The sequence below is a fragment of the Hetaerina americana genome, unplaced genomic scaffold (genome assembly GCF_022747635.1).
Source record: "Hetaerina americana unplaced genomic scaffold, ioHetAmer1.1.p SCAF_6, whole genome shotgun sequence".
NCBI lineage: Eukaryota > Metazoa > Arthropoda > Insecta > Odonata > Calopterygidae > Hetaerina > Hetaerina americana.
The window spans coordinates 21,118,925-21,142,414 of NW_027287205.1; the positions used below are offsets into that span (position 1 = coordinate 21,118,925).

General features: G+C 36.7%; 1 protein-coding gene across 4 annotated transcripts in view; it reads right to left on the reverse strand.

The window, feature by feature from the left end:
- LOC139695305 (GRAM domain-containing protein 2B-like) overlaps positions 1-23,490 on the reverse strand; it is a 568,636-nt gene that overhangs the window by 498,246 nt on the left and 46,900 nt on the right. For 2 of the 4 annotated variants that reach the window (XM_071594008.1, XM_071594007.1), the window contains exon 1: positions 12,379-12,734. The exons of the other annotated variants lie outside the window; for them this stretch is intronic. In XM_071594008.1, coding sequence (XP_071450109.1) covers positions 12,379-12,719 — 341 coding nt within the window. In that variant the 5' untranslated portion in view covers positions 12,720-12,734. Of the gene's footprint in view, positions 1-12,378; positions 12,735-23,490 lie in introns of those variants that run through there. 4 annotated transcript variants of the gene reach the window in all.

The following is a 23,490-nucleotide window of genomic DNA, read 5'->3' on the forward strand; positions in this document are numbered from 1 at the left end:
TTAATCGTGTGAATCCCACATTTGTAACATGACGTGAAGAACAAAATTTGGTGATATTCAACTAGAAACATTCCAAAATAAAATACCACTGTCATTGCTAACCATCTAGGCATTTGTTCTATCATCAGAGAAAATGTTTCAGTTCTTGATTCATGCACTCTTCACAAGATTTTATCAACTACGAGCGAGGGTTGCTATTTATATTTTGAGCCTTGACAATACTAAGTGCTTGAGGCGCCATCTAACGTTTCCATCTGAAAGTTTGACCCTTTTAACGCTAACTTTCTTCAGAACGTTTTGTCGTTTGATTATTACTTGTGTTGCTTACAATGACTGGAAAATTTATTCTCATTGAAAAAATTTAGTTAACTCGTGAACGCTTTCGTGCGATGATTACGACTTTCAGCGTAGAATATCAAGACAGGAGTGCATCGGTCAACTTACTTCCACATAGGTCTTCCAAGACGGGCCAAATCCGACAAAAGTGATTCGTGCACGAAGCACATCGAGGCAAATGATCGCCTGTTCCTTTGAAATAACTGGACATGTGGCAACCGTACCATTAGAGCAACGCAGAACCGTGAATTCTGAATGGTGCACGAGCATTTCTTTGCCGGAATGGCTTGGTGAAATACGGAAAAAGAAGCGGCAACGAAGTATCATTCTTCATCATGACAATGCAAGCTCACAAAGATCGACTGAAAGAACTACCTATTTGACTAGCCAAGACGTCAAATTGATGGGTCACACGCTGTACAGCCCTGATTTAGCACCAAATGACTTCTTTTTATTCCCGTTCATCAAGAAAAAATTACGTAGCCCACGTTTTTCGGCGCCTGAAGAAGCAGTCGATGCATTCAAAAACCATGTTTTGGAGGTACCTCAATCGGAGTAGAAAATATGTTACGAATTCGGCTCGAGCGCATGCAGCAGTGTATTGATTATCTGTAGAATACTTCGAAAACCAATAAAGCCATTTTCAACAATATATCACTGTCTTTTCATTATTAGGCTGAAAATATAAAGAGCAACCCTCGTATTCTATTAAATTACTTTTATTTTATTAATTTGTGTTTCCTTAACTAACTTAACTGCTTTATGAACAGTATGTAAGTAGAATATTTTCGTTCGAAGTAAGACCGTCATTTGAAATGAAAGATTACAGATAACCGAAGCGTAATGAAATTTCGCATTTCTCCATTTTAAAGAGAGTTTTTGCATAACATTCAGCTCAACAAATCGCCTGTGCACCGATACAAATGTGGTGCTCACGGGAATATTCCATGTCCCGAGAATGAAGTTTCTTTTCGAAAAAGAGCAAGGTTCAATCAACATGGAGTTACTGCAAAGCTCCTTGCGTACCTCTGGGATCGTTTTAAGAATTCAAGGCGGAAGGTTCCCTCCCACCAGGGCCGACGTTCCCTTCGGACGGGACAAGAAAAGCGCCCCAGGATGCGTCGCCATTCACGTGTGTCCCAGGCACTCGTCCCCGTGGTCCAATAAACCTCGCGCGCGACAATCTCTGTCGAACGAATGGAATATGCAAAGCTTCATCCTCATCCCATGCGAGATCTCTCTATTGATGTTCTGAAATTCTATTTTATATATCACATAGAATGAGAGAGATTTAGTAGTTGACGAAAACAAAATTTCGTTTGTTCACGAATCTCGGAGCAATGTGTTGCTTTAACGTTAAAAATAAGTAGCGTTAGAACTAAAATCCTCGCCTTCAGTTTTAAGAGATAAAAAGCGATGGAAGAATTTATATTGTGAGAACTGTAATTCATATAGACAAACCCATTGAAAACTAAGAAAAATACTATTAATTAAGGGAAACAGTAATTCATTGATGACAGATTTCTTCAATTGAGATCAACCTATTTGCTTCAATCTTACCCTTCCAGGAATAAATTGATATATTACGGTCGGTACAGTATATTGCAATTCTCACATTATATTTATCAAGAAAAATCGCTCAAGAATAAAAGCAATCATTAATGTGTTCAAGAAAGGAGCATGTAAACGATTTTTTACAATATCATTACAAAATATCAAGATGAATCAATATGAACTTAATATTATCATAGATTATTACTATGACGGTTTGATAAGAAAAACATTGAATGGTATGAAACCAACATCATGGTTTAATGGTTAATCAATTGATTTACACTTAAACGTCTTCACTAAATATAAATATTTTGAATGACGTGTGTTAAAACGAAATAGACAAGGGTAGACACTGCTATAATGTAGAACCGTAATATTTCGTCGTGCGCCCCGAGAAGGGAAAAATGAGTGATATTAATGGCGTGTATGTACATTATAAAGGAATTTAATTTTCATTTGTAGGCTATTTTATCTCGGGTTTGCTTGGAATTCATTATGCGATAAATTATTTAACTCACAAAAATTCATGAAGAATAACTGTGGTTAGGGTATCACAGAAAGCATTTTTATGCATAAGCGTCGTTTTTAATAAAAAATTCAACCCGAATTAGTGAAGAAAATTGGTTTGAATAAATCAAGCTGCATAACCAAGTGTATGTATTTATAGTGATAAACCCCAACATGTCTTATAATGAAATGATGAGTGATATAAATATGAGAATTTTGGAAGTACGAAGTAAGAGGAAAGTGGAAATTTTCATCTATGTACATAAGGATGGAGAAAGAAATGTGGACAGATAGGAAGACTAATGGAGAATTTTCAAAAACTCGGAGAAAAAAGTAGTGGCTAAAGCTCGAAGAAACCAGACAAGTAAATAGAGATAATATTGATGGAATAGTAGCATGTTGAAGGCAATAATAGAAGGAAGAAAGTTATAAGCGGGAAGTATAAACGGGAAATAGAAGAAGGAGAATAGCCTTTTTGAATATTACACTTATGAAATAAGTTAGGAAGTAATTACATTGAAGGAAGAAATAATTCAGGATAAAATGAGGGCCCCTGCAAAACATAATTCGCTAAACGTATTAAAATACACCCAAAACAACTTTTTTGACAGTTAAATGATGAAATCGCGTAGTTTCAGGCGTTAAAAGGTTAATATTCGAGTATAAAAATGAACAAATAATAACATTTTTCACTATAAATTGATTTAATCTACCGGTGGATTAAATAAACATCTAATGAATAAGTGCTGTCATTTATTCATCATATATCTAGATATACTACCTTGATCAAAAGGTTCCCGGAATAACCACCGTGTGGCGCTCCCATCGTTCCGATTTGAGTTCTGTTTTTTTTTGTTAAATTGGTACATCTGTTGTTGATATTCCCTTTAAATCTTAGTGTCATAACTTGACATTTGCAAAAGTTACGTAGCCAAGAGTACATCTATCTCTGTGTGTGTTGGCGATTTTTTACAATTTCAGAAATGGATTTAAATTTGCAACAACGAACTTGTATTAAATTTTGCGTAAAAAACGGATTTAGTGGCGCACGGACGTTGGAAATGTTGGAAAAGTGTTTCGGCAACGATTCTCTAAAAAAAAACGGTCGTTTACCAGTGGCACGAGCGGTTCAGAAGTGGTCGTGAGTCAATCGAAGATGATGAACGCAGTGGCAGACCATCGACATCGAAAGTCGGTGAAAAAATTGATAAAGTAAAAGAAATGTTGGTCAATAACCGCAAATTAACCATCAGAGAAATAGCGGAGGACTTGAACATTGCCTATGGATCCGCCCAAGACATTGTGGTTAATGATTTGGGTTTCCGTCGTGTAGCAGAGCCAAAAGACCTCAATTTCATGCAAAAAAGAGACCGTGTTGACGTCGCAAAAGACATGATTTGCGAGGCTGAATCCGATCCCACATTCATCAAAAGGATCATTACTGGAGACGAGACGTGGGTTTATGAGTACGACACGCAATCCAGACATCAGGCAAGTGAATGGCGTTCACCAAATGAGCCGAGACCAAAAAAACCACGTCGTTTTCAGTCAAAAAAGAAGGCAATGCTGACGGTTTTCATGGATTACAACGGTGTAGTGCATCATGAATTTTTGCCAGAAGGCCAGACAGTAAACAAAGAGTATTATTTGGGCGTTATGAGACGTTTGCGTGAAGCAATTCGCCGAAAGAGACCAGAAATGTGGGCAGAAAACTCGTGGATTTTGCACCATGATAACGCACCGTCGCACAGTGCTATCATTATTCGTAATTTTTTGACGAAAAATGCAACAAATACCATCCAACAGCCACCGAATTCACCTGATTTGGCTCCCTGTGACTTCTTTCTGTTCAATCGAGTTAAAAAACCATTACGGGGAACGCGTTTTAGCAGCCGAGAGGAAGTAATGGAAAAATCGCAGGAAGCACTGATGGACATACCGAAAACCGAATATAAAAAATGTTTCGAGGATTGGATCAAGCGCTGGCATAAGTGTGTTGCAGTCGATGGGGATTACTTTGAAGGGGACAATATAGATTTAGATGAATAAACTTGTATTTTTAATTTTCTGAATAAATTCCGGGAAATTTTTGATCAAGGTAGTAATGATCATCTATGAACCTTTTTAGATATGACTGGATTAACATTTAGAAAAGACATGGAGAGAACATACAACCCCACATGGGTAAAAGAAACTCAATTACGTATATTCCTTTATATATTGACTGCATGACTACATCAAGTACTACCTTCACAGGATGAAAGGTTTATTTTTAATTTGTCTATCATTTTTACGGATTAATTATATGAAACGTTCCAAATCCATAAAATATCCAATATGTATTAACATATTTTTCTGTATTCTTGTTCGTCTGACGCAGTAAATGAGTGGTTTATTTCATGAAAACAAATGCACTCTAAATCGGGAACAGAAACAATACACATTTTTAAAGAAATAAGACTAACCAATCGTAAATAAACTAACAATATTTGTCATTTACGTAATGGAAATATAACAATTCCTGGAACGTATTATAAAAAAATGATACAATTGGGCGTGATAGACTATTTTGAAGTAAATAAATTAAAATGAAATTAGTCCCAGGAAATGTGATGAATAGTTCATAAATAAAGCTGAATCTGATAAAATGCGGAACGTCAGTGACTAACGCTTGTCTATATGTCGTTAATGGATTATATGCTATGGGATTTAGAAATTTAGAGAACCCAAGTATAGGCATTTTTAGTAGTGCTCGCAGAGATATAATTTCTGATAACATATTTTCAGCGTAAATCTTTTATCATCAAAGCACTACTTAAAATTTTGATTGAGATTTGAAACAAAAATCAATAATTTTCAATGAGTGAATTTCAAAAGGACGCTATATTTAATTTTAATTACTAAATGATCCCTTTTCATGTGTTTTGAAATTACGTATTGAAACCCTTCCTAAGGTACGTTGGGCAGCCATCCGCACGTCACTCTGCTCAATTGGGTATTTTAGAGTTGAAGATATATTCATAATTATCCGGATTTATTAGGTCTAAACATTAAATATGTACAAAATACGCAAATTAGTGAAGCATTTGGAGTATACATCAAAGGGTAAAATATATTAAATATTACAAATTAGGCTTCCGCACGAAGTAAGTCAATTAATTCAAGTAATTCAATTAATTCTAACGAAAAGGAGACTTCTACTTGGAACACTAAAATTTGCGGTAAAAGGTGGAATTTCACCTTAACGAATAAATAATAAAAAGTGAAATTTTATCAGGTTTATTTAATTTCCGTACCAGACTTTTCTGCAGTGAACATAGGCATTACTTAAAATACATTGCAAACAGTACATGTAATGGAAAAGGGAAATGAGGTTTTTACATAATGCAATCAAACGGATTCGGAATATATGTATTTTATAGTTAAATAAATTGATGATATGCTTCTATAATTAATTTTTATTATCTGAAAAAATGTATTAAAAATTACAGATTCGTAAATGCGCACCATTGGAAAAACACCTGAAATCTATTTCCAAAGGGCCTCTAACGAATTAAATATTTAACGTACATTTTAGTGAATTAACCAAATATTATGAATTGGAATTGGAAACTCAACAACAATACTCTATAGATCTATTATCAAATAGTAGTCTGCGGCTAACAATTTGGTCGAGCTAATTTTCTTAATAACATTCTTGTACTTACAAAGTAAGTCAATCGAATCCATACTTTTTAAACTACATTCAAACCTATGAATACGTATGTATAACCTATTAATCTGCAAGAGATATTAATCTTTGATGACTATCCATTTTTACTTCCTGTATTCAAAGGAAAATGTCGGAATGATCCGTAAAACCTGGCTTTAGGATTCCCTAGATACGCCGAAAACAGGAAGTAATCTGGTAATAAGTCCCCATCTAATAATAGAATGAAATATAGTATTTGCCTTCTTTCTATGCATTAAAATAATATACCTTCAATGAATTCCTATATCTGTCAATATATTTTCTCATATTACATAATCAGTGATATTTGTCATGTCAAGGCAAAGTAACTAAGAGGCAATCAAACGGTATTGCACGAAAAAAATGAATAAAACATTTATTGCATGATTATTTCAGGTTTGTAGCATTGTGAAAATTCAATAAACTCTAAGGGAAAGGTTCATTGCAATGGAGAAAATCTGGACAGTATTGTTTGAATTGAATGTAAAAAATACTTCGGAATCATTACTCCATTCTCGAGGTGATCATTTGAATGGATAAAAATATTTTTTCATCTACCATCTAACATACTTATCTAAGAACCTGATGTTTAAACATGAACGAGCGAAATGTAGGCAGGTTACAGGTGTAAAAGACAATGGTAACGAAAAAAGAATTGAAAAAACAACCGCTAAGGCATCAAAACTGTTTCGGGTAGTTTAAAAGATATTGGAAATATTAAAAATCCAAGTATTTCAAGCGCCCATTTTACGTCGTAAGATCGTATTTAAGATTTATTCAGCGTGAAAAATAGAAACGATTGGAATTATTCACTTGAAATTTAGTGAAAAATCGAAACACATTCTCGTCTTCGCCATATTTAAACATGAATCCACCTTTAGTGATATATAGTCGTATTTACCCATGTTTTTCAATACCCTGAACACCAGTCCTGATTGATGTAATTAAACCCTATAATTATGATGTTCATGGCGATTTCTTTATAACTGAGCGGCTTCATGTTTACTGACTAATCATTATTTTCAGTTATTTAAAATAAATTAAGATTTACCCTGACAGGGCGTTTAAACCTTTAGTTAGAATATTTGAAGAAGTCATTTACGACTTTTACGAAGGTTTTTTGGAGTAATTTAACAAAGCTCGGACAAGGAAAGGTAAGAGATCACGACCCATAGGTGGAAATTGAATGCCAAAGAAGAAGGAAGATAAGGAGATGTAGGGAGAGCGAAATAGTAGGAGAAAAATAATAGGCATAGAATGAAAAAATGATAAATATACTGAGTTAAAGGATGAGTTATTGTAACATTAGTTATGATATTCAAGGGGATTCTTTTTCGAGTAATTCAGTCCTCGAGGTACTCAGGGTATTTTGTCCAGGGTCAATTGAAACCTAACCTATCCCAGTAAAATACTGGCAATAATAATCATAATTGACGACACGAAGTGTATTGTGATAACTAAAAACAGTAACTGAATAAATAATTAATTTTAAAACCAACATTGCCTTATTGAACACACAACATTAACTTTTTATATTTTTTCAAGGTAGTTGTTTCAAAATGATAAACATTATAAATCAAAAGTAGGTTTCTGACCGAATCTGCATCTGCAACATTTTTTAATGGTACCTGTATTTAATAACCAAATGAGTTTTCACCTATTGCAAATCAGTCCTAAATAAAAAGGAAATTAGGAGTGGCGCCTTTTACCCTAAAATACTTTCTTTTTGTAAGTCCCTGATCCTTCATGTTTTTGAAAATTCGGTACATGAAAGTCTAACACATTTCCACTACATTTCAATATCCCCAGCATCAAAAACTGTGTTTTTACAAAAGACCCAAACTCTACCATGCTTCTATTCTAAAGCCACGTAACCTTTTTCGTATCTCATCATTCCCTTTCATCATATTTTCCTTAGTCTACCTTATAAGCACACCTCAGAACTTTCAATCTACGATCACTACCAAACCTCAAAGACAAAGGATAGGGACCATGAACTGATTTACGCCCCGTAAAAAAGTGTCTACGTTCATTTTATTGAAGCATTTTGAATCCCGATCGTCAAGTCCCTTTTTGTTGTAAACGCTCCTCTTGAAAAACACAGCTCTTCGTCCTCTTTGAATTCTCACATTTATCACAGACTACGTACCCCGTGAAATGATTATTTTCTTTTGTTTTCACATGAGTCATCGCCATCCCATATCTTCACTTCCACGGTCAACCGCTCCATCACAAATGTCTCGGCGTAATTACCAAAACATTACCACCGGATTATTTAAACTATTTATTTTTTATCAGTTTACCACCTGCTTTTATTCCCATAACAGCCATACCAAGTCTGTCTCAGTGCCCATTCCGAATAACTGTGATATACCAAAATTGCAAAATAATGAAAAGAACCGTACATAAACCATCCGGTTAAATTCTGACAACGACAGTAGGGAGAAAATAAAATTCCAAGACAAATGCGCTAACTATTCCACAGCTCATTTTCATTCGTGAGATACCCTCAAGTTTATGTAAATTACTTCTTGTGATAAAATATGAGCTATTACCAAAAATTTACATTCCGTGTCCCTATCCTGCAACCGTCTTTCCTGACCGATGTACCCTTCCTAGTAGTCTCCACCCGGAGATCCGATTGGGGGACTATTTTAACTCCCGAATATTTTACCGGGAAGGATGCCATCATGTCATGAATAGGTTGAAACAATCTCCTCGGGAGGCTAATGCGGTGGTTTCCCGTTGCCTACCGCATCGCATTACTTCGACCGATTCCGTGAACTTCACTCTCCCCCGAAGCTGTGACTGTTTATGCCGGACTGATCTCCTTGTATAGAAGGTCAGGCTTTTTTTCTTAAAGGGTTTTTAAGTGTTTAGTGGGATATGTACCTTGTATTTCTTTCCACTGACCTGAAATCCCCTTTATGAAGGACATATTTCTTGGTTTCATTACAAGTCTATATCTATTATTTATAACCATATTACTATGCCTATTGCCCTATTGGCCATCCAGTATTTTTTATTTTCTCTTTGAATTTTAGTAAACAGCCATGTTGGTAATTCTTGAGACTGATTTTTACATAGTTATATCACACACTTTATCGAAAATACTATGCAAAAGTAATGAAATCTGTGAGAAAATTCATTGTCATTAGGTGTTCTACGTTCACATTTTCATTCTAAAATACATAATCATGCTGCTGTTAATAAATTTTACCTTATAAAAATACCAACATTTTCACATTCGCAGAGGAAATTAAGTTTTAAAATATTGAACGGTAATACAAAAATGCAATATTTAGGCCAACGAACCTATCTTTAAAAGAGGTGATTTATAAATAAGATTCAACAATTGTTATTTATTTTTCGGGTATCAGATCTTTCTGTGAAACTACATGTGGCACTGGAAAAGGAATTAGTTTACTTATCCTGACGCGTGATTTTCACATGCCGTTGGACACGAAATTGGTGTGACCTGATGGTTAGTGGAGCCATTAATGTTAATCTTGAAGCAAATATTCTGTTGTTGATGTGAATATCATAATGTTCATTTAAGAATTTTCAACAACCCTGACTTCCAGAGAATATTAAACTAACTTTGACATGCTTAGTGTAAGATATAATTCAAAATATGTTTTTAGATTTTTCGTTAAATTTTCATTGCCGTAGACCAACCTTTTGAATTATATCAAATCTATATTTATCATTGAAAAGAGAATAGCGAATGAAAGAAGTATAAACGCCACCAGAATTTGCGCAAGTCACACACACATACACACACACAAATCTTTACGTAAGCTCTTTGGGGAGAAATACCTACGGTGGCCAAAATAAGGGAAATATGGCTTGTGAAACCCCGAAGACAAAATAAAATTTTTACAACCTTAATTGTGGATCACAATACAGTGATTTAAATTTTTATTTGGGTGATAACAATGTCTATGAATACAACGGATGAGAACAGATGTATTTGTGTGAGTTGATAGATATTAATTTCAGATAGTTTATTCCTAGAATTAAAGCGCCTCACAAGTTTGTCTGGAATTATTTAAATTATTGAATGCTATGACAAGGTTTAATTGCCTTAATCAAATCTTCTACGCATACAAAGACGATTATCAGTTATTTCACGCATCTTAGCTTCATCTCATCAAAATAAAGCGTATAAACGGCCTACAGCTAAGGCGTTCATTCGTCAGGATAAGTAATATATCTTATACTCTCCCGTCTGATGAGTATAACTAAATTTTCGAATTACGAACTATGTTGTGATTAAAATTACCGATAAATGGGCCGGATGCATGTGGTTGGCGATGCGACGTTTCCATGACGAAGGTTTGGGATACAATTCATGCGGTGAAGCATTTTGAATTTCGATACATAAATTAGTGCGATATGGAGAAAAAATAAGCATTTAGTCCTTCAAAATGGATACTTTGTTTGACCTGGACCTCTTTCATATATGAGTCCCTCTGATACGAGGTTGCTCTCGTGTTTCTAAATACCAAATTATCTTATCGTTAGAGCGAAAAAGGTCTCTGATGTCTGTCATCTTTCCAACAGCTACTGCACACAAGAATTATCCACGAGCAAAAGTAATGACATGACGTGAAATCTTCTTTTTTCATAATATATTTGCTGGACTGTCATATCTCTAAACGTACGTAAAATAATCCTCATCAAGTACCGATTTCCCTTTAATCGCAAGAATTGATAGAAAATTACAAATCATGCAATTATGATCCCACTATACTTTTTACCTACCAATAATTCTATACAATTAATAGCGGAAATAATCAGAATACGTCTCCGTGCGATCATTTTTATGTTCTACGAAATGAATACAGAGCTAAAAAGTATAAGCAAAGACTTTCCAACTTGAATAAACTCTCATCATTTCGAAAAAGAACATATTTTTTTAGCCCACGTAGCCTAAATTAGCATGGAATTACTCTAGGTAATTATGAGGAACCGCTATACAAATTAAAACAGCATTCCCTAAAAAAAGAATTTGAAACGTATGTGTTTATATGGCCAATATACATATAAACGGTAACCCAATTCTGAGGATTCGAGAGAAGCTTTAGACTGCGAAGCAATTGACTTGATTGAGATTCATTGGCTCATAGCCAACTATCCTTAGCCGTGAAAATGATCATTGGTTTTTGAAGGATATTATGCAGCCAAGGCATCTAAACATTAGAATATAAGTACATAGGATTGATAATATCTATATCTCGAATTTATGCCAAGGTCTATCTTAAGGAAGTTTGTCTGATTTGTTAATATTGAGCTGACTTCCGCTAAATTTTATTCATAAATATTGAAGGCTAAGAACGGAACCTGAACGTACATATATGAATGAGATCGATTATTGAGTGGGCTTTTCATAAGATTGAATGTACGAAGTCATGATATCATGTTCAAGGAAAAATCCTCTCAGTAAATGTTCTTTCATCTGAGGTCATCTACAAAATCTAGGATACAAAGTACCTCGTCAAGGCATGAACTTGACCATTTACTATGAGTTCCAATTCTCATAAAGGCACGTTATAAATTCCTTCAAAAGTGGTAAGAACCACCCAAAAGAGGGGTTCATTCGCTTATTCCAAAATCATTAAGTAAATATCAGTAATCAGGCACATTTATCTAAATACGTCGTACGCGTCACTAGGGTTAGCAAAAAGATAATATAAAAAAAGAACTTATCAGTCATTTTTTGAATTTACGTTATTTCCAATTGTCACTTAGTACCAATCACGATACGATATCAATACACTTCATGGAAAGCACACGAAGTAGGATGATGTACATTTCCTTCACATCGTTACTCTAATCGCATGTGGTGGGCAGAGCCAAAAAACAATAAGTTTATCCAAAACGAACCTAGCGTTTAACATTCTAAGGATATCGTTTATATAATTTACTCTCTTTTACTTAATTCTGTCATATTCTGCTAGCGTTTAAAATATCTTTCGCTACTGTCAACACAATGCGTGTCTTCTAAAATCCTGAGACAAAGCGGTATTCATTCAGACTCACTGCCACCACTCTCACGCGTGAATAACGTGCGTCAAGTGTAAATGTAGATCACAAAACGATACGAATGAGGATGATATCAATCAACTAAAGGTGGATTTATGAGCCTTAATCTTCAATATCTTAAAGTAGTACGAACTCAAGGTCCAATTACATTCAGACAGGGTGGTGTGGGACAACTAACAAAGATACTTCTCGCCCCATCGTACCTTTTCTTAGGCAAACACCTCATTCGACTCCAATGCCTCGAGACGGACTTCTTTAGTGTGTGGAGACGGGGCCGGAACGAAGGGACACCCGAGCAGCCCTTGGGTCTTCGGCGTCGTCGACCCGCCGAGGGAGATTCGGGAAACACCGAGGGGACGTCGGCGGCACAGGGACCTGACGCCCACGAAGGGGATCGCGTGGAAGACGAAGGCGATGATAAGGAGAGCGCGGAATAGGAGCGGACTGGAGGCGACACCACCACCCCAGGCTTCGTTTCCACGACTGACGGCAACAGGAGAAGCCACAGTGGCCTCGACGCCCTGTGTAACTCCTCGCAGCCCATCCTGCGCGCCTCTCATCTGTCCCCCACGCGCTCTGTTCAGGCCACCATGCAGATTCACGAGCGCCACACCCCCTTACCTCCCAATCCCTCCCACGAGGAACACTCTCACAGCCTCAAGACTCCTTTCTCCCGCTCGACACGAGCACAGAAAGGTGAGGTGGGACGGAGAGGGGGGTGGGGGTTGTGGGAGGAATAATGCCATCCCTCCACCCCCTAAGAAAGAGCCCCTTCCTTCCCGTTCCCTCTCGCGACCATCTCGCACCCCTTCCCGGTCCGAAACCCTCGTGGGCGGATGCCCCAGGAGACCCCCTCGGCGACCCAGATGCGATCGCGCCCGTTTTTCCCCCTTCCCAACCCTCCTTCCCCTGCCTCTTTCCTTTCTGCTGCTTTTTCCTCATCCACTTAAAACCAGGGCAGAGGGAGGTGAAGGAATCAGCCCGCTTTTCGCTTAAGACGCGGTATTGCGGCCAGATATGGCGATTTGTGGAATGTCTCTTAGATTGGTGTCGGTAACAGTTATCGCTTTCTTCTGCAAGCTAAAACTGCGAAACTAATATTTACGAATAAATCTTCGAATTTCGACCGTGAAAACAAAAACTATGCCGAGAAAACGTGGAACGTATTTAGGTTTTTGTTGGTAGTCCACAGTTAAGGCAGGTTTCGGGTTGAAACAGAGTGAGCATTGTAATATTTACAACCCTAAACTAACTAGACCTAATTTGACACTAAAATATGTAATCACATTCTGTCTGCCTCCCTCATTCCCATTCAACGTGCCAGTTCTTTTCCTCCCCCTATCTCACTTTCTTAACGTTCTCCCCTTCATCACAGTCTTCAGTACTCCATAGCCAATTTAAATGCACTAAGTATTCTACGTCTTTTGAATATCTCCCGGCAACACTTACTTCTTCCCAATCATGGCAAATATTTCTTCGCTTATTTTCCTTTTCGTCAATTATGCCTATTACATTATTCTCCACACCAATTGCTCAAAAAACTCAATTATGCTTTTGCTTCAACGACAAAGACTATACGTCGCAGAAGACAATGGTCCCTATTAGGTTCTCACTAACCTTTAGAGAACACTTAAATCAATGTCCCTATCGTCACCTAACTTCTTCTTGTGTAAACTTGTTTACCTCGCACAATTCTATATAATTGAATATTAAATACGTAATTTTTTAAACTTATCCGCCATACTCTTAAGTTTAAAATTACCAGTAATACTTTATTCATCATCCAGTTAAATTTGACATCTATAAGTGCGTGGGCGTGCGAGTACCTGCATAGGCAATTTAAATAATGTTAATTGTTGAATATTGAGAAGAAGATCAAGACACTGCTGATTGAATGCATATTAATAAATATAAGTACAATACAGGTTTGTTTGTGTGTGGAATAATGATTAATTACACTAGTGAGTTCTAAGAAAGGATAATACGAGGTTGAGCGGTTTCTGACCTCAGCATGAAGATGGCAGCACTCTACAACAAAAGTTGGGGAATGTGTTTCACACCTTATCTTTTTATAATTCCGCGCTGGTAAATATATTTTTCTAAAAACTCACTTTTTATTGCAGTTTCAGATGTCTATCCAAATAAGAGAGGGAAAAAAATGTTCAAAGAATACCTTTCTGCTCGTATACAATTAAAAAATGAAGAAAAAGCAAATGCATAACTTCTCTTTTTAAAGTTAAAAAAAACGCTTCAAGGCCAAATTAATTCATCTATGCATTCTTAAAGAAATAAATCGCATGTTATGAAACATTTTCTTTCTTAGGCAACTTATTTTTGCAGCCTGTTGCATGCCTTATCATTGCGAATAGGAATTTATATTTAATTTTTCTCTGATACTTGTATTTTTGCATAAAATGTTCATTTCATCACTTTCAAAAGGAAATTTCGCCTATTTTTTCCAAAATTTAATTTTGGAATTTTCCAAAATTTTTAATTTTTCTACTTTTATAGATCTTAATAATATGACACATTTTGAACGAACAACATCGGCATTTATTTTTTTTTAAACCTGCTATTGTTTTCATTTCTGAACATTTTAATGACTTTCATTAAAATAACATGAATATTAATACATTATTTAAAGTTATATAAATCAGTAGAATTTATTCAAAATAATGAATTTATAATCTCGTTAAACGTTAGCTTGCAGTAATAATAAAATATAAGTATGATTAACGATGAATTAAAATGTATAGATACAATTAACTTAGGGTAACAAGTAACGAAACATTACATACTAAACCTATCGCCATAGAAAATCTTATTGAGGTGGTCATAAAAATATAATAGTCCATTTAAAAATTATATTTTCACATTCATCAAGAAATTGTACTAAATTATTTACTTCACACAGCTCGAGAGAGTGTATTAAGAATATTCATTTTTGAAAAATATGCCACTTTCAAATGAATTAAATAATATTATAAAATTGGATACTCATGCAGTATCCAAATGACCTGCTCTTAAACTACACAATTTACTTTCAAATACAAGAACCTTGTAAGAACCTGTATTCATATTGTATTCATGAACACTAAGACTGAGCATTTTGCTAATATTTCCCTTTTGATGCAAATGCAGTAAATGGAATATTTGAGTTTATAAACGTTGCAAGTAAAGATAAGTCGGAGGCTACACCAAATGCAAACTAAGTATTCCTTATTTTACAGAACAGCTATCGTACCTCTCCAACCCCGACGGTGTCTCACCCTTCTCTCCGTTCCATTATATCTCTCCCACCTCAACCCACGTTCATCCCTTATGCAGCTAAGGTCACGACGGCAACAATAAAGGCCCAATAAAACTTGAAAGCAAGGGTTTGGAGTACAACGGTGGAAGGCCCATAACAGATGCCGCTCGAGAAACGAGAATCACACCTTAGATCGAGATGCATGGGGACGGATTTAGGTCACCATGACCTCCAAGTGTGCCATAGATATTATTAGGACTCTGCAGACGTGTAAGGATTACACCCACAGTTGAGGTAGGGACGGATCCCAATCGTGGTCTTTGTCATTGGGAAACAAACGGGGAGAAGGATCTCTGTTGGAGCAACTTATTGCATCGATTTTTCAGGTGAGACTTGACAAGGGACTCTTGACCATAGCATTCTTTCCATATATATGTGTGTATATATATATATATATATATATATATATATATATATATATATATATATATTCGAAATGGAACGCTCTTCGGCGAGGCACAAATATATAAAAACCCAGATGTAGATTTTTAAACTATAGAGACACAAAGAAAGGACAATCACAATATGTTGTTAAGTATACTTCGTGCAATAATCAACCTTTATGATGCTGAAACCTCCTAATTTACAATTCATTCGCTTTGATACGGTAATCCGTAAAACTATTTCATTGATATTATATGTATATCTTCATAATATCAACGCGAAGTTAATTAGTGCTTCAATTACGATTGAATGACGTAGAATAAACATTTCCTCTTACACACACACACACATATATATACAGGGTTCGTCCGGAAAATAAGTGTACTGAGCTCAGGAAAAAAAATTTATTACACTTTTACATATCTTAAGCTAATATTCCTCAAAATAGGACCCTTGTGAGTCGATACACTTGTTCCAGCGGCGTTCCCATTCCTGGAACGCTCCCGCGAAGGCATCATCGGGAACCTCTCGAAGACACGTCGTCACGGCCTCTTTGACGGCGTCCAAAGTCCCGTATCGCGTTCCTTTCAAACTCCTCTTTATCTTCGGGAACAGAAAGAAATCCGGTGGTGCCAAGTCCGGGCTGTAGGGCGGGTGCGGCAGCATTGCCACGCCGTGCTTGGCCAAGAAGTCCGACACGACAAGCGCGGTGTGAGACGGCGCATTGTCGTGATGCAGCCGCCAGATGTAATTGCTCCCTAATAATCTCGTGCACTATTGTTTTTGGCACATTACACTGCTCTGCTATCATCCGAACACTAAGACGACGATCAGAGTTCAGTACATCGCGAACTTTTCGCACATTTTCGTCGGTGAGTGTCGTTGATGGGCGTCCAGGCCGTGGTTCGTCGTCGACCTCTTCTCTGCCCTCCACGAACATCTTGTGCCACCGAAAGATCATGTTTCTGGACATGGCTGACTCCCCGTAAGCCTGGTTAATCATACTGACAGTTTCGGTAGACGATTTCCCAAGCTTTACCGCAAATTTGATGGAATAACGCTGCTCCAAAAACTTCGGCATCGCGTTCCTTGACGTGGGTCGAGCGTGGAGGTTCGCGTTAACAGAGCTCTTCACTACACCACAGCTTAGAGCCGACTGCCTTTTTCAGCGTCGCTTGCCAACATACCCCCCTCCAATCGCAGCCCGTCAGAGCGGTGCTGGGCGCGCCTGGAGCGGCGGGAAAAAATCAGTACACTTATTTTCCGGACGAACCCTGTATATATATGTATATATACAAATATATATATGTGTGTGTATATATATATATACACACACACATATATATGATTTTTTAACGATCGGGCTGCGCTACTTTGAATCAAACCGATGCCGTGAAGAAAACGAATTCCCTCACAAATCATTTCGCACTTAACTCGTACTCTAAATGGTATCGGATCAAAGCGCGCACACAACGTTTCCTCTCCTTTAAATCGAAATAGAAAAAGTTAAATACACGAGAAACGTCCACCATATTCTCAAAAGGTCCAGGGCAAGCAGTAGGGGGGACGATTTTCAATCGCAGTATAACACGCATAAATGAGGACTATTACTTTGATTAGGTGAAAATTTTTAAATTAAAAACTTATGTTTATTTGTTGCAGATTAGCTATGGCACTTAAATAATATCCATTAATTTAACTCTAGTTTTAAATTTAAATAGATTCCACCAATCACGGTTATCAACTCGAAGACTGATTTGGTTGGTGAAGGTAGTGCTAGCACTTGGTACAAATTCGTATAACATTCACACATCCGGGTGATACGGGAAGCCTGTTCTTTTCCCTATACTGCCAATGGTTTCTCAGTAAGATCTAGCACGCGAAAAATCACACAGAGCTTGTGTGAAGCAGAGGACACGCAGGGACGTCCCCGGGCCTTCTGGTCGGTATTTGAACGATTTAAAGTATTCAGAGCTAAAGAATTCAAGTATTATGAAGAGTAATAGAATATTAAAATGAATTCATATGGAGTTCAATAAATTATTGTAACATGGGGCCAAAGGATAATTTATAACCTACCAGAAGCCGGTAGACTACTTGATAATTTAAAACATTATATATTTGAGATATTTTAAACTTATCTCTTCATTATCAATCTGTATGTATGTACACAATCGTAAGCTAAAGAGTCATACACTACGACAGCCAACAATTTTCCTACATGGAGAGATGTTCAGAAACCCATTGAGATGACACAGGGTCAGATGGAATGATGAGCGAGGGTGGGACAAATAGCGGGAGAAGAATTGGGAGAACACGAAAAGCTGAAATGGAGGTGGATGGGAATATGCAAGTATACCGATTCAGTGTTTTAATTTGTAGAAATCCGCAAGAAAGTCAAAAGAATCGTCACGTGTTTCAGCGGCAGCAATACCGCGATTGAGAACGTAAGGACTGAATGAAAAAAAAAGGAAAATCATCTGAGGGCAGTTTTTCCTATCCCATCAAAGACTTCCTGACTATATGGAGCTTAGCTTTCTAGGCACTAACGCAGTTTGCAATTATTTCATGGTACGCTGGAAAAGCTGTCAACAAAGCATAAAAATAAACCCCTTAGGAAGTTGACTGCTGAAGTTAAGCTTGACTTGCGATGGTTAAAAATAGGAAGTTAAATATAAACCCACTGAGAAATTGACAAGATTCATATAGAAACCATTGGAGAGAGAAACTAAATGCCATATACTATCTAGCAAATTAATTTGTATTACCTTACATGCACGCGGTCACCTATATAAACCATAGTAGGCTTACGTATTTTATTATTGTTTTGAGTATCGATGGAAGTATTCAAAATGCAAATTTTTTTCAAATAATATGCTTTAGGTACAAAATTCTCATTTAGGGACTGAATTGGATAAGATTGTTTATAATTTATTTAAGACACTAACATTATTAGTATATTTAACTGACATTAATCGTTTTTCAGCATATCATTTATAAAGACTAAATTTTTCCGCATGGAAACTCCCCCGAATACAACGATAATTTTTCACAATAAACACATTCTTTTCGAACAATGGTTAGAAATGTTTCGATATATCAGGATGTTTTCACTATCGTCTATCTCTACTTAAAACCAACATTAAAATATTTACTTAGGGGACAAAAAAAATAGATGCTGCATTTGTCCAATGCTTTACATTTTCTTCATATTACTCGTTTAGCGGTGATTTTAAATTTATCATTCATCGGGCCAAGAGAAAAAATTCTGATAATCAAATCTAAAATTAAATTACTTGGATGTTTAAAAAAATTATTTTTCCTTACGCAAATTGTAACACTCTCTAGCCACATCATTTCGTTTTACTCATTCCGTCTTCTCTCATTTGAGATAGCATTATTTTAAATTGAACAGTGGAAATATCTCAATTTTGCATACAGGCTCCCATCTTCAATCTTCGAACTCAAAAGAATTTACATTAGGAAAACTACAAGATATATTCATAAAAAATTGCGCTGGTAACACTCAGCCAGGCTAATTTTATATTGAACGATAAAAAAACAAATGTTTATACTATTCAAGTTCAATTTATTTTAACACATCATCCTTGTTATATTCATGCGCTAGCAGAAATGTTGCAGAATATTCTTCACATGTGACTCTCGGCAAAATAATTGACACCAGCGGCATGCTCGTGTATTCCCGATTTGAATTCTGTGTCCACCGTCGCGTCGGTGGGATCAATCGATAACTGCCCATCTATTCTGAGCGATTCCTTTGAGCTCATTTGTGACAACAAACCCGTGAAAATTTCGTCCCCCTCCGATTCTCCAAGCATGTTCCGGCAAACAAATTTTCCTATGATTCTGTGACATTCTCGCCGAGATAATTTATATTTAGCCCACTGACGAAACTGGTGTCTTCATTTTAGGAACGTGATAGCATTTAGACACGATCTGCCTTTTGACGGCTCTTACACCATTTCTACTTATGATGATTTAATTATATTAGCAAATCGGGTATCGTTTTAGGTCTTCTCTGACTAAATCTTTCTTTTTTAAATCAGTAACAAATCAGGAGGAAATATAGTATATACAAAGACTGTCCGGAAAGAATCCAGCCATGCAATATTTTGAGAAAAATAGCCTAGCTAGAAAAATGAGATCTTAGTCTCCCTCGAAGTATCCCCCTTGGGACCTCACACACTTATCCCAACGTCTATTTCCCCTTTCAATACAATCGGTAAAGTTCTTTTTTTGGGAATGGTCATCAGCTGCATCCTCGTATTCTCTTTTATCAAGACGCCGAGAATGTCTTGCTGCAGTAGCAGAGGACTTACTCCAAGCCGCAAACGATGACCCACGTTTTCGAAAAAAAGTCAATGACTGGAGATGAGTCATGGGTCTAAGGCTACGACCTTGAAACAAAAGCCCAATCTTCCCAACAGTCGATATATAAGATAAAGGAGAATGCGACTAGGCAGCTGAAGACCATTCCGAAAAAGGACTTGGTCGATTGTTTTGAAAAGGGAAGGGGATTGAGGTCCCAAGGGAAGTACTTTGAAGGGAACAAAGGCCTAATTGTTCTAGGTAGATTATTTTCTGCAAAATATTGCAAGGCTGGATAGTTTAAGTATAGACATCCAACAGTGACCAATTGACTCCAATCTACACTCAATAAATGCGTTTAGAGTATTTCATAATAGGAGTATAATTTAACCCACGAAGTTCACGAAAAATGAAAACTAAGTATTCTCACAAAGATAATATTTCTTCAGCAGACTGTTAAAACTCTTCTTTACTCTCCATAGCACTATGGCTATAATTTGAGTGATATGATTTTATTAAAATGAATGAACAAATATTTCTGCTGAAATATTATGGCTTCATTAATATAAAATGGTGGGTAATTTCACGTGTTTTACCAAATTAGTTTGGCAAAGTAATGTTTGTGGAGTATCAAGGATTTAATGAAGAACAAAAGCGTAGACTCAAGCTTTTCGAGTTAGTCGTCCCAGTAATTGATAATGTGACTCGTTTTTTTGGTGAGAAAAGGGATGAGAAGGATTCTAGGAGAAACGGGAAGGATTGAAAGGTGAAAATTTACTCTAACGATTAGTACGAAGAAGTAGAAAGAGGAAAATGATAATTTTTTTTTAAAGTTCAAGCCAACGTATGATTGCCTAAATAGACTCATCGGTGGATTTTTTCCGATTATCCTCGGGAACATCCGACGGCCTTAAGTCCCCACAATCCCTAATTTATCATCGTTCCCCGGGAAGTTTTAAGCACCGACCATCAATCTGTGAAGTGTCTCTCATCAATCTATCGTTCGCCAACTTCTCTTGTTTCCGGTCCTCTTCCCACGATTGGCCGAATATCATTTCCTTCGCATCCCCTTTCCTCTGCCGCTAAATGAACACCATCTCTCATCACTCCATGGAATCAAACACTCCCTTCAATTTCCCCTGGTAAGATTTCGGCGCCCGCCAAGGCTACGAAAAGATTCCAGCATGATGGAACAAACAAGGGAGGCTTTTTCTAGAAGAAAAAAAGATCCCCGAAACCCCGAACGATATTCGATCACATCCGATGAGAGATTGCTTGCAATGACTCGAATTTCAACGTTTAAGAAACCATTAAGCGCTTAATTTTCATAACATGATGCTACTTAACGCGTGGGAAATATGTTTCAGCGGCATCTACAAAGCGGGATACTAAATTTAAGAGAGAAGGACAAGTTGAATGGGATTTTTAATAGAGCATTTAGAGATTTCATTGTGTTCATGTTTCAATGATTTGTTACGATGAAAGTCGAGGTTCCGAAAGGATTCAATGGGGTATGGTCATCTCGGGCACAGCAATCACGGCGAAATAAAATAAAAAAAACTATCTGAGACACATAGCAACGGCCTTATTGAGAGAGGAATTCGGTTTTCTACACATTTGTCAAGAACAATCTTACAAGACTTGGACATCTAAAAAAGCGATGGAAATTGACCCATGTTTTTAAAAAGATAAAAATCTACCGAAGAGATGATGATTTCGGTAATTTAAATTGATATTCACTGAAGTTTTCAATTTTTACCGTAGTAAATACCAATTGCATTAAAAAATGTTTTTTATTACTTCGAGAAGGATGAGTTTAGGTGAGGCCAAATGAAAAAAAAAATATTTAGTATTTAGAACACCCATACACCCATTTAAGCCAATCTATTTTGATATTTCATATTACATTAGAAAATGATGCCCTGTCGAAATAAATGAACCTTAGTAATGGTTTTTCTGGCATGTCACCATGCATACTTTTACTCGATAGAAATCTTACACTTCCATCAAATAATCCTGAAATCAATTACTCAATTACAGGAAAACCCAACGCGTGACAGCATAACCCAGGTATCCTAGGGAAAACCCTCGCCCGACGCTGACAGGTACCATACCACCGAGCTAACGAGGGCCAGAGATAGAAAAATCCATGAATAGCCTAAAAGGGATTTTAGTATATTTCGGAAATATAAAGCAAAACGCCGGCAATGGAAACGGTGCACTCAATTTTGCTCCAATATTATCGAGCGATAAATTAAATCGGTCGGCTTTTCGAATTTCGTATTTCCCCATATGATAGCCCAAATCTGGGAAATAATAATTCAGTACGACACTGATTCTATTTTTAAAGACAATTCCGTAGTGGCAACCGGGGACGTCGGAAGGAATAGCCCACGTCAAAGCACATCCGTCGGCCAATGCACTCGAACAGAGGAGGAATCCAAGTTAAAAGAGAAGCACCTTTGTCTACTTAAAAGAACATGCTATTTTTTTATTATTTCACACAGAAAGTCCGACATACTTGCTAAATCGAATGCGAGTTTAGCTTTTTTTAGTCGTTAATTCACGTTAATAGCTGATATCATCCTCTGAAAATATTATTTAAATCCAACCAAGTCTATTCTAGCTGAAAAACATTGCACCCATACTTGTAGACCCCAAACAAAATGACCTTCAGAAGCACTCCTGGTGGCATGTGGAAGTAACGTTCCCCCTCAACACGCATGCGCAGGTTTGAGGTCGTTACATTCATCCAGTGTATTTTGAGAAGCGAAAGTATAGAGACGTTTTCCGGCTCTATGTCAACGCGAGTTATATATTGAGTAATATCGAGATATATATACTAGTATTCATATGCATATTGATTATCATTTAAGCAAAAGATATTACCTTTCATGGTAATTACGTGACAAGTCAGACATTTTGATGTGTTAGGCGAAGCAAATCAACAGCAGTTTGATTTAAACAAAGGAAATCGCTCATCAGCTCATAAGATGAGATTTAAAGTGATTAATAGGTCAATAAAAGTCAATATTTCATGGTAATCATTTTGTAATGCTTCGAATTGGGAATAAGCTGCTAAAAATATTAGGGGAAGAAAGATAGTGGTCTCTAAAAGAAAGCGAACTCGTCCATTTCTCTGCTGAATGGAGTTGAATTGTTAAGATGCTTTTATTTCATTCGATCTGGGGAAACATGCCATAGTGAAGAGGCCACCCTATCCCGAAAGCTTCTTAGGTTGGCGATAAATCGCGGTTTGATTGCGATCTCTTGGTCTTTTACCGCCGCCCAT